Source organism: Phytophthora cinnamomi, assembly GCF_018691715.1.
Source record: "Phytophthora cinnamomi strain GKB4 chromosome Unknown Contig50, whole genome shotgun sequence".
NCBI classification, from domain to species: Eukaryota; Oomycota; class Peronosporomycetes; order Peronosporales; family Peronosporaceae; genus Phytophthora; species Phytophthora cinnamomi.
In genome coordinates, this window is record NW_027150983.1 from 1381716 (window position 1) to 1393524 (window position 11809).

Below are 11809 nucleotides of genomic sequence, written 5' to 3' on the forward strand. Positions count from 1 at the left end.
TACCCTCCGGAGCGAAGCGGAGGGGGCTATGGCAAATAGTGGAGCGAGCTGGAACAGCGATCGTAACCCTCTGCGACCAACCACACACACACCGCCGCGAAGCGGCGGCGATCGGCTAGTTACGCTCTCCTAAAGAAATGCAGTGCGCTGTAAAAGTCGACGAACATGTCATATGTCGAGCAACCTGCGACACAGAAGCCGAGGCTTGGCACTTGGCAGAATCGCGAGCAGTTCTATTCTTCTACAATGTGATCGATTGTTCAAAATCACTAGAGAAGCCAACAGAGCACCGTGGATGCATCGACTGGACCTGTGTTATTGTGATTCAAGACGCAAGCGACGTTAGCAGCTACCACCAGTTTTGTCCACGCGCTTTTTGGTGTGGTTGCCGCATCAATACGGTACCTGATGGGTTTCCAAGCTAAGGTATCGTGCTAGGAACTATCTGGATAGAAAGAGTGGAAACCGAGTTACTCAGTCTCGATGCATCAGCCTTGGCTTTTTTTCTTCTTGGAGTTACCGCCGTCCGATTACAGGAAGTTTGTACGACTGTTAGTTCCTCGTTCGGGGATGTGGGGGCATCGGTCTCGCGCACTCGTCATGACCATTTCCCCACAGTGTCCGTACAGTATATACTTGGTCCCATCAGGGACGTCTAGCTGGACGAAGTTCTGCCTCGCCCGGACTACCGCAAAAACGTCATCGGTATCTTGACCAGGAAGAAACCTGACTAATATGAGGAGAAATTATCCCATTTGTGTATTATGTGTGTCTGCTACGTCTGCATGTGTAGTAGTAAATCCATATCGCAGTTTGAAAAGTAGCCGCCACCACAGCGGTATCACCACTGACGTCAACACGGATGCGCTAACCCGACTGTTATGTGTATTGCGAACTCGGATTCGCGCGATGGTGCTCATGTGGTACGTCACGGACAAGATGCAGGGCATGCGGCAGAACCCCTGCAATAGCAGAAAAGTTTTCCACAACTGCCTTCGGCTTTCCTGGCAGTGTCACAATCAGCGTATTCTTACGAATACCTGCCACTGGGCGGGACAGCACTGCCTTGGCTGTGATCTTGAGCGAGCTCTCGAGCATTGCAATCGGAAACCCTGGAATCTCCTTATCGAGTACGGCTTTAATAGCTTCCGGAGTAACGTCACGAGGACTGAAGCCCGTGCCGCCTGACGTCAGGATCAGGTCCACAACGTCCGAGTCGGCCCACTCCATGACCACAGCCTGAATTTTCTCCACATCATCGGGCACAACTTTGGTGGCCACTACGTTCATTTGAACCTTGTCGACTTGGTGAAGAACATTAACCATGGCTGGTCCACTCAAGTCCGTTGAGGTGCCAGCAGAGACACGATCACTAATCTGAAATGGATCCAAAAGATTTTGTGCATTAGAATCGAGAACATCAAGACCATCAATAATTGTTACGAACCGTCAAAAGGCCCGCACGGAAAACCTTCTTGGGAGCATTGGATCTGTCTTTCATGTGCTGGTGGCTGGATGTTGATGGCGTTGCAGCCGTACTCTGGCTTGGCGCAGTTGAAGAAGTGGGACTGGTGGTGTTTCCAAACGTATTGTCCAATACGAGGGCTGCGACAGCATCCCCGTCACGAATTTCAGTCCCGGTCGGCAAGCACAGCAGTGCGTTGGCATTCCGACAGCTGGCCATGACAAGAAGCATTAATAAGTCATAAACAGTTAAGCACATACATGTTTGACTGGATAGTGTAAGCAGTAAGCGCAATCAACATACCTGAGCAGGCGAGAGCTGATTTGCCTACCAGTGCTTGTCGCTAGAAACTTGTGCTGCTTGCCGTCCCACTCCAGGTTGGCGCGATGAAATTCCGGGCGTTCGGGATCCAGCTTGATCGGGTGGGTGAGCGTTGCGTAGATCTTGGCGTGCCGGCATTTCGAAACCGGCAGCCCCCGAAGTCGACGCAGAGCTGGAAGAACGAGCAAATGGCACGTCGTAAACGAGCTCACTGGGTTTCCTGGCAGGGCAAATACCAGCTTCTTCGTTCCCTGGACGTCGAGCGTAGCAAACGTCGTGGGTTTGCCAGGCTTCATCAGCAACCTGCCAAAGTGCACAGTACCCATTTCCTCGAGCAAAGGCTTGATGAGGTCGTGGTCGCCCATGCTCACGCCTCCGCTCGTGATCAGCACGTCAACCTTCTCAAGTGCCTTCGTGATGGTGTCCCTCAACGCTTGCTTACTGTCACCACACACACCCAAGTTGAGCGTCTTGGCTCCCCACCCACCAAGTAGCGCCAGGAGCATGGGGCGATTGCTGTCTCGAATCTTGCCGGGGGTCGTCGTCCCCTGGAACGCCTCCACCAGCTCACTACCGGTCGAAAGAACGCCAACCACAGGCTTGCGGTGCGCCACCACCTCAGTGATCCCCGCCTATACGCATCATCATCATCATCAATATCTCTCCCCTCTAACATCATCTCCAAAGCCAGGTATCCACCTCACCGTGGCCAACAGTCCGATCTCCGCCGCCGACACGAGCTCCTGTGCGTCCACCAACACTTCTCCCGGACTAATGTCCGAGCCAATAGCTCGGACGTTCTGGCCCGCCTTCACGGCCTTGAGTATCTTCACCTCCACCTCCCGCGCGACCGTCTCGCTGCCTTCCACGCTGCTCGTGTCCTCGATCTTCACCACCGCGTCGGCCCCGTCCGGCACCGGCGACCCCGTCGTGATGTACGCCACCTCTCCAGGCTTCAGCTTCGCCGTCGGCACGTCCCCCGCCGCAATGCGCTCCACCACCGGGAACTGCCATCAAATATCAATTAGGTATATCAATTCCCCACCCAACAGGTAGAACAGCCTCCTAAATCCCCCAACGCCCTACCGTCCCCACTCCGTCTGCCGCGACCACCGCGTAGCCGTCCATGATGCTCGCGCGGAACGGCGGCAGCGGCTCCTGCAACAGCATATCGATAAATAATATAATAAATAGTATTAGGGAAGATCTACCACTGTAGGATCAACACTATGGATTGCTATCGACGCACGACGCTGAGCACGGGCTCGCTGAGCACGCAGCCGTCGGCCTCGTGCGCCGCCACGCGCGCGGGCGCCAGCGGCTGCGCCTGCTGCAGCACGATCTCTACGGCCGCCTCCACGCGCAGCATGTCGTACGCGCTCTCGCGCCGCGTGGGCGACGCGCCCTCGTCGCCGCACTCGCAGTCGCACATTTGATTGACTAGTCGACCACCGACTGATTCCGCTGGTGTGGCACACATTACATACGTACCATCGAGTTGGTACACATTGTATTGTACCGCCATGGCGGTACCGCGCACGTAACGGCCGCTAACTATACTGCAACTTGGATCGACGAGGACAATATGACCGCTACGCTGCGCCTCGCGCTGCTGCTGGCGCTGGCGCTGACGCTCTCGGCGTCGCATGGCGCCCCGGCCGCCGCGTCTGTGTTCGAGGCCGCGGCGCAGGCCGAAGAGGCGGCCGCCAGCAAGCAGCGCAGCCTGCAGCGAGACATCGCGGACGACCACGTGCGAGTGCTGTTCTGCACGTCGTGCGGCTACCAGCAGAACTTCCAGCAGATCAAGACGTACCTGGAGGACACGTTCCCGCACCTGGTGGACAGGGTGGAGGGCGCCAACTACGACGTGGACCCGCTCAAGATGGTCAGCGCCATTCTTGTTACTAAGTGAGACCTTGGACTGGGCTCTCATTCTGTTGCTGATTGTTGCTGTTGCTGCAGCTGCTGGCGCAGTTCCTGGGCTACGCGCAGGTGACGGCCATGGTGCTGCTGGTCTTTGGGGAATACGTGAGCTTTTCGTCTTGGTTTTAAGGTGTTTGGGGGGAGGTTTGGAGGCTGACGGGGCACGTAATTCTGACGTGGCAGATTCTGCCGGCGCTGGGCGTGGACATGACGGTGATGCGCTGGGCGCTGAACAACCGCGTGGCGGCGTTCTTTGCGGTCGTGTTCATGGGCACGATCGCCAGCAGCTTGACGGCGTCGGGGGCCTTCGAGATCTACTTTAACGGTGCGGCGAAAGTCTGCTGGCTGGTGCGGATCCTGCAGCCTGTGCTGACTTGTTGTCGTAGGAGACCTGATCTTCTCCAAGCTCGAGACCGGACGGTGGCCGACGCTACTGGTGAGCGCGTTTTGGGGTGGGCGAAGTGACGGGGGACGTGTCAATCTGACGCTGTTTCGTGTCGGTCCTGATATCTGCAGGAGATCTCCAACTCGATCCGCGAGTACGGACTGCTGGACAGCCCGGCCGCGTAGAGATATGCTCCCAAACTGGAGCTTGGAACGGCGGTGCAGCGTGACCCTCCCTGCACCCAGAAGAACACGCCTCACCCGTGACTAGCTTAGCTCTGATGCGAACATTTTAGTTGGTCTATTAGGGCCTTGACATCTTCCAACTACACAGTTTGGCGCTGTTAGACCACCCACTCGGGCTACACATGCTGCAGCTCGACGCTGGCTTTCTGCTCAGGCCTCAGCGGCTGCACCTTCACTGGCACTGCGACGATCTCTCCGAGCGGTGAGTCGGCGCGCCCGTAAGAGGGGCTCTCCCGCCTGTACGCGGGCTCGGGCCTTGAACAGCACGAGAACCCGCGGTCGCCGCAGCAGCATGTCGCACAGCCGTCGCAGACCGGAGTGCAGGTAGCCTCGACGCACGTGATGCAGCACCCGGCACAGCACGCGGTGCACACGGCCTCGCAGAAGTCGTCCATGTTTGGCCGCCCGCTGCCTCTTTTGTCGCCGAATGATTCGCGCTGCTCACGTGTCCAGCACCGCACTGGCCAGGGAATCGGATGGCGGATTTTGTCGGCTGGAAATGAGCGGCAGCGACTTTGGCGCGGAGCTCTACCGCTTGAAGGGCCTGTCCACTCGTGCACAGGGGATCTCGCAGTGTAAGACTTCCATGCATGGCTCAAGGGTGTTGCATTTTGCTGGAGGCTGAGCCGACTGACTATTAAGTTAGTAGGGGATTTATGCGCTGCGTCCCAATTGAGTTCGTGGGCGTGGCAGCTTTATAAAATACTTTGCTTGCCTACATGCCCCCTCCTTGCGGCGGTTCTCGGCTCGCTAGCTGTGCGAAGTTGACGGCAACTGGTACTAGTGGAACGGGTCCCGATCCCCTTGAAGCCATGGACGCGTACCCTTCGGTGGGGGCGTTCTCTGGCTTGGCCACGATGTCGTAACAGGAACCGCTGCACGTGCAGCAGTCGACGCAGTCTCCGGCATCACAGTCGGCAATGGTGTCGCACCAGTCGTTGCAAAGCTCGAAGTCGCAGTATTCGCATTCGCAGTCCAAGTCAAGCCATCCGAGGATGCATTCGAGGCAGTCAGCCATGAGTCGGCGATGGAGCGATCGAGATGTCTAGCAGCAACGATAAGAATCACTCTGCTGGGCTGTGTCTAGTTTCGTAGGCCCTGAGCTTAGAGCAGAGCGCTGACCCCAGTTCTTAGGCGCTATTTTTTCCAGGAGAGCATGGTCATTTTAACCCCTGATGTCGAGACTATGGATATTAAGACAGCGAGTTGTGTCGTACATGTACCTGGGACAACTGGTTGCTAATGTGTTTGACACCTCAAGTCTAACTCCAGCTACCTGTTGCAACCAGGACGCTGCCTTCAGAGTCTACTCTGATGCAGTACCTGGCAAAAATATTCCGTCGCGCCTGCCTCCGGATCATCAATTTTGCTGTTGGGCCTCACATGAAACGAGAAGATTGCAGCATCCAACGTCCGGTAGGTGCAGTTTTGTTTGGACCTCGCCAAAAGGCCGACACAGTGAGTTGAATGAAGTGCCTGGGTGTGCGAAAGCTCTGGAGATCAAATTTGGAACTCTAAGATCATTCGCGCAGATCTACAGTAGTGACAGTCATTTCTGAGAACACGAGTGGCGCCAGTACGATCATGAACGGAGTGAGCTGTGGCAATGCATTGACAGAGCGCATCATGCATCTGAACACTCCCGAGGTGACAGGATGTGCTGGGCAGAATTTATCGGGGACACCGGCAAACTAAGTTGAGTATTTTCAACGTACGAAACCGACGGTATGGCGAGGATGGCGACCACTTCCTGGATTTCTGTGGTCGAGATAAGCTTTGCAGCTCCCATTTCTCAGATCTCAGTTTGATAAGGACCCAACATGAACGTGCGGAGCAAATGCAAAACCACCATTCAAGTTACGCGAGTGATCATTAGCAGTCCGAAAAAGCGATCACTGATTCCATCGGTTGTCTACAGATTGAATCGGTCATCTGAGAATATCGACAGCCTCCTCAACCATTTTTACAGAGTTGACTGATGATCGCAATGAGAAGAACCAGAGTGGCGCCAGCTACTCGAATTTGCTGTTTTACATCACCGCATTGTCGGAGAGGTGGGAGTTCAGTCGCGATGCGCGGTTTGCCAATACGAGGCTTTCGGATGGATCTATCAATCTGATAGCGTCACTGGATTGCGCGTTCTCGTAAGAGAATTCTCCGGTGTCCAATGAGTTGGCCAACGGCATTATTTACGAGCGGGATCCATACTGGAGCAAGAGGGCAAAAACCTAGCCAAGCAAACGTGCTCTTTCGAAGTAGCAAAGTGGGTCCGAAGACCACATAAGTATGCCGAGTATCTCGTGAGCGTACTTGAAGGTAACAACAAGTATTAATACAGTCAACTCCACAACGCACGGAGTTGTTCAGTTGTTCAGATATTTCTCGAAAATCGACGTTTGCGACAGTAGTCCAGGGGCTCCTAGTCATGCAACGTTAGACATACTGCAGCCGGGGGCCAATTACGATAGGCGTCATGCTCGTATCAAATCATTCGGACAGACGAAATACGAGCAGGCTGTGCGTGCTTGCCGTGCTGGTGGTTACTCGGACCAAGGGCACCACTGACAGCCTGACCTGGCATCCACACCGAAGTACACGCAAGAATCGTATTGCAATCATTGACCGGGCTGGACGAGTGAACGACTGGGTCAACCAGCGTATGCCTAAAAACGAGCTCCTGAGCGAAATGTGACAGAGAGAGAAGAAGAAGAAGAAGAAGAAGAAGAAGAAGAAGAAGAAAGCGTTCCTACCGATAGAGAGGTCAGTGTGTGCGCGTGTTGTACTGCACGCACGTACGTTTGCATCTTTCTAGCCTCGTAAATATGCCGGATGCCTTGTGAACGAAGAGGCGTCGGACACTCAGCGCCGCGGGTCGGCGGAGTTCGGCGGAGTATGACCAGTCGAAACGGCGACACTGCTCATGATCATCTCTGACAGGCGGATGGCAGTAGGTGGAGGTGCGGCGCGGTGCAATGGGGCGAGGTGGGGTGGACTGGTCGACGGAGGACGCATGCCTCGGGTGTTCCGACCGAATGTGGTGGTAGTCCGGAGCTGCCTATTTTCTGAACATCTGGTCTCGTGTCTGGGAGTCGTTGTTTGGGAGTCGTTATTCCAAACTGTGAGATCTTATTCACGAGCATATTTTCTCACACTAAGGATAAAATCAGATAAAATACGGATTGCATCTTGGTCGGTCGGTCGGTAGATAGGTAAGTAGGTACGTAGGTAGGCAGGCAGGTATAGTTCCCTTCCAACAACGAGTGTCTACCTACGCAGCTCAGCCCAAGGCTAGCTTTCTTTCATGCTCGTGTCTCGAGTCAACCCCGCTCGTTACGGACGACCGGGAGTTTGTCAAGCACCCAGCTGCTGATGCCGGACGGTGCACATTGTCAATGAATGAAAAAAGCGACGTGTATTCACAACGTAGCAAACCAAAAGTAGTCTATGCAGATACGAAAACGGGTCGCTAGCACACCACACACCGCGAAGCCGCAGCCTTGCTAGCGACATGTGTTGCCCCTCATATTGGTTGCCGTGTGGATGCCGAGTCGAGCACACAAGAAGCGGCGATGTCCAGCTCAAAGCACACAAGCCTGGCGGTCGCCCAGCTAGCCGCAGTGGGTAACGCGGTAGCCCTATCGCTTAAGCGTTGAAGCGGTCGGCCGGTGGCTGCGTGGTATGCGGGTGGTGTGGCGACGGAGGCGCGGGGGTCTCGGGTCTCTTGGTTGGCTTCGGCTCTTTGCGTGCGTGGTCTCCTCCGCCCGAAACGAACTCTCGTGCCACGGGTCGCGGCATCGGCGGCGCGCTGGTAGGTGGGTGGGCCGTCAGTGGGTTCTGCGAGTGGCGAGGCGACTTGGGGGTGTCTGCCGCCGGGATCACACTCAACGCTGCGGCTTCACCACCTTCAGCGAGCAGCTCGCGGCCACCGCCCAGCCTGGCCGGCTGCCGATCAAAGCTAGGCGGACGGCTCGTCGAGGGGTGGTGGTGCTCCTGTTCCGAGTGGTGAGGTGACCTGGGTGGCGCGGTCGTTCTCATGTGATCCCTGGCGTCGTCTTTTGCGTCGGGACCGGGGATCGACTCGTGCCGGTCTGCCGGCCGCGGCGACGCAGTCGTGGGAGGGTGGCTCGTAGACGGGTGGTGGTGCGGTCGGAACACCCGAGGCATGCGCCGTCGGTGCCACCTCGCCGCGCATTGCACCGAGCGCGGCTCCACCTCAACGGAGGTGCCATCCGCTGTCATGATCTTCATGGTGTAGCAGTAGTTGGCGGTGCGCGAAGGGTGGGGTTTGGGAGTTGTTTGGTGTCTGCTGCTGGGCAGAGGAGTACTTGGGTCTTGTTGGACCGAGTGGGTGATTTGAAGAATGAGAGCTGCAGGAGGTGAAGGCGAGAATCCCGCAAAGTCTCGATCGGTCCGTTGCCGGACGCAGGCCACATGATCGAGTGTCATGGCACTCGCGAAACGCCATGTGCAGACTGCATCACGAAGGTCACTCGCTGCTTGGGTTTCCGATATTTTTCATTCTGGGAAACTTCGGTAAGCCTGCGAAACGTGTCACTGCATCGCTGTATGTAGCCTGCAGTATTCATAAGCCCCGGCACGGATCATGTACGACTTGTAGTGGCGCCATTTCGGCCGGATTCGATACGTAATGATCCCTTCTTCTTCATTCTTTGCTTTTCTTGTTAGTCTACACTCATGTCGAATCATTCGACAGCGGAGGCTCGTGCTTAGGCCGTGCTGGTTGACCAGTGACACTGACCGCATCCACACCGAAGTCGTATTGCAATCGATTGACCGGTGTGGGATGAACACTGGGTCAGGCGTATGGAGCTCCTGGCGATGTGACAGAGAGAGAAGAAGAAGAAGAAGAAGAAGAAGAAGAAGAAGAAGAAAGCGTTCCTACCGATAGAGGTCAGTGTGTGCGCGTGTTGTACGCACAGCCGTGCGTTTGCATCTTTCTAGCCTCGTAAATATGCCGGATGCCTTGTGAACGAAGAGGCGTCGGACACTCAGCGCCGCGGGTTTGAGTAACCAGTCCGAAACGGCGACAAATGATCATGCCGCCGCCTCTTGGCAGTAGGTGGAGGTGCGGCGCGAAATGGGGCCACTGGTCGTACAGGATCCGTGCCGGGGCTTATGAGGATCTTATTCACGAGCATATTTTCTCACACTAAGGATAAAATCAGATAAAATACAGCGAGTGACGTTCGTGAGGTGCAGTCTGCAGGCAGGTATAGTTCAGTGACAGCTCGATCACTGTGTCCGGCAACGGACCGATCGAGACGCGGGATTGTCGCACCCAGCTGCTGCAGCACATTCTTCATGAATCGACGGTATTCACACGTAGCAAGACCAAAAGTAGTCTATGCAGATACGAAAACGGGTCAAACAACAAACCCCATTGGTTGCCGCGCACCGAGAAGCGATGAGAGCCTGGTCGCCCGCTATCCGCAGTGGGGGCTTCCGCGACCGACGCCTCCTCCGTTGAGGTGGAGCCGCGCTCGGTCGTGCGCAACTTGCGCGGCGGCAACTTCATGCTTTGCCGTCCAGATCGCCGCCACGAGGTCTGCCAATCGGCGGCGGCAGGTGGGTGGGCACGAGTCGGGTCCCGACGAGACGACGCCGGGATCACATGAGAACGACCGCGCCACCACCCCTCGACGAGCCGTCCGCCTGGCTTTGATCGGCAGCCGGCTAGGCACGGCTGGGCGGTGGCCGCGAGCTGCTCGCTGAAGGTGGTGAAGCCGCAGCGTTGAGTGTGATCCCGGCGGCAGACACCCCAAGTCGCCTCGCCACTCGCAGAACCCACTGACGGCTACCAGCGCGCCGCCGATGCCGCGACCCGTGGCACGAGACCTCCGCGCCTCCGTCGCCACACCACCCGCATACCACGCAGCCACCGGCCGACCGCTTCAACGCTTAAGCGATAGGGCTACCGCGTTACCCACTGCGGCTAGCTGGGCGACCGCCAGGCTTGTGTGCTTTGAGCTGGACATCGCCGCAACGCCATGTCGACTGCGAAGGCTGCGGCTTTGCGGTGTGTGGTGTGTTAGCGACCCGTTTTCGTATCTGCATAGACTACTTGTAGTGGCGCCATTTCGGCCGGATTCGATACGTAATGATCCCTTTCCGAGGCGGCGGCATGATCTATTTGTCCCCACCAGTGTTGGAAGGTCTTGTTAGTCAAACGCGCATGGATACACGTCATGCTCACATCGAATCATTCGGACAGACGAAATACAAGCAGGCTGTGCGTGCTTGCCGTGCTGGTGGTTACTCGGACCAAGGGCACCACTGACAGCCTGACCTGGCATCCACACCGAAGTACACGCAAGAATCGTATTGCAATCATTGACCGGGCTGGACGAGTGAACGACTGGGTCAACCAGCGTATGCCTAAAAACGAGCTCCTGAGCGAAATGTGACAGAGAGAGAAGAAGAAGAAGAAGAAGAAGAAGAAGAAGAAGAAGAAGAAGAAGAAGAAGAAGAAGAAGAAAACGTTCCTACCGATAGAGAGGTCAGTGTGTGCGCGTGTTGTACTGCACGCACGTACGTTTGCATCTTTCTAGCCTCGTAAATATGCCGGATGCCTTGTGAACGAAGAGGCGTCGGACACTCAGCGCCGCGGGTCGGCGGAGTTCGGCGGAGTATGACCAGTCGAAACGGCGACACTGCTCATGATCATCTCAGACAGGCGGATGGCAGTAGGTGGAGGTGCGGCGCGGTGCAATGGGGCGAGGTGGGGTGGACTGGTCGACGGAGGACGCATGCCTCGGGTGTTCCGACCGAATGTGGTGGTAGTCCGGAGCTGCCTATTTTCTGAACATCTGGTCTCGTGTCTGGGAGTCGTTGTTTGGGAGTCGTTATTCCAAACTGTGAGATCTTATTCACGAGCATATTTTCTCACACTAAGGATAAAATCAGATAAAATACGGATTGCATCTTGGTCGGTCGGTCGGTAGATAGGTAAGTAGGTAAGTAGGTAAGTAGGTAAGTAGGTACGTAGGTAGGCAGGCAGGTATAGTTCCCTTCCAACAACGAGTGTCTACCTACGCAGCTCAGCCCAAGGCTAGCTTTCTTTCATGCTCGTGTCTCGAGTCAACCCCGCTCGTTACGGACGACCGGGAGTTTGTCAAGCACCCAGCTGCTGATGCCGGACGGTGCACATTGTCAATGAATGAAAAAAGCGACGTGTATTCACAACGTAGCAAACCAAAAGTAGTCTATGCAGATACGAAAACGGGTCGCTAGCACACCACACACCGCGAAGCCGCAGCCTTTCTAGCGGCATGTGTTGCCCCTCATATTGGTTGCCGTGTGGATGCCGAGTCGAGCACACAAGAAGCGGCGATGTCCAGCTCAAAGCACACAAGCCTGGCGGTCGCCCAGCTAGCCGCAGTGGGTAACGCGGTAGCCCTATCGCTTAAAACGTACGCAGCCCGTAGTTTTGCAACAGGAATAGACAGCTGC

General features: G+C 56.0%; 4 protein-coding genes across 4 annotated transcripts; 2 read left to right on the forward strand and 2 right to left on the reverse strand.

Moving 5' to 3' along the window:
• Positions 1 to 879: 879 nt before the first annotated feature.
• On the reverse strand, positions 880 to 3155 carry IUM83_06716 (gephyrin-like protein; the record flags this gene model as incomplete). The annotated part of the gene is made up of 6 exons (XM_067930946.1): positions 880 to 1377; positions 1448 to 1676; positions 1769 to 2418; positions 2491 to 2793; positions 2873 to 2944; positions 3036 to 3155. The coding sequence occupies 6 exons, from the start codon at positions 3153 to 3155 to the stop codon at positions 880 to 882; spliced, it is 1872 nt and encodes a 623-aa protein (XP_067789867.1).
• Positions 3156 to 3371: 216 nt separating this feature from the next.
• Positions 3372 to 4279, forward strand: IUM83_06717 (selt selw selh selenoprotein domain containing protein; the record flags this gene model as incomplete). Its single annotated transcript, XM_067930947.1, has 5 exons — positions 3372 to 3671; positions 3749 to 3814; positions 3893 to 4034; positions 4096 to 4145; positions 4226 to 4279. 5 exons carry the CDS (start codon positions 3372 to 3374, stop codon positions 4277 to 4279), a joined length of 612 nt encoding a protein of 203 aa, XP_067789606.1.
• Positions 4280 to 4576: 297 nt separating this feature from the next.
• IUM83_06718 (uncharacterized protein) lies at positions 4577 to 5040 on the forward strand (the record flags this gene model as incomplete). The annotated part of the gene is made up of 2 exons (XM_067930948.1): positions 4577 to 4914; positions 4986 to 5040. 2 exons carry the CDS (start codon positions 4577 to 4579, stop codon positions 5038 to 5040), a joined length of 393 nt encoding a protein of 130 aa, XP_067789599.1.
• A 2941-nt stretch (positions 5041 to 7981) lies between these two features.
• IUM83_06719 (uncharacterized protein) lies at positions 7982 to 8503 on the reverse strand (the record flags this gene model as incomplete). The annotated part of the gene is made up of 1 exon (XM_067930949.1): positions 7982 to 8503. The coding sequence occupies one exon, from the start codon at positions 8501 to 8503 to the stop codon at positions 7982 to 7984; it is 522 nt and encodes a 173-aa protein (XP_067789600.1).
• Between the last annotated feature and the right edge of the window lie 3306 nt (positions 8504 to 11809).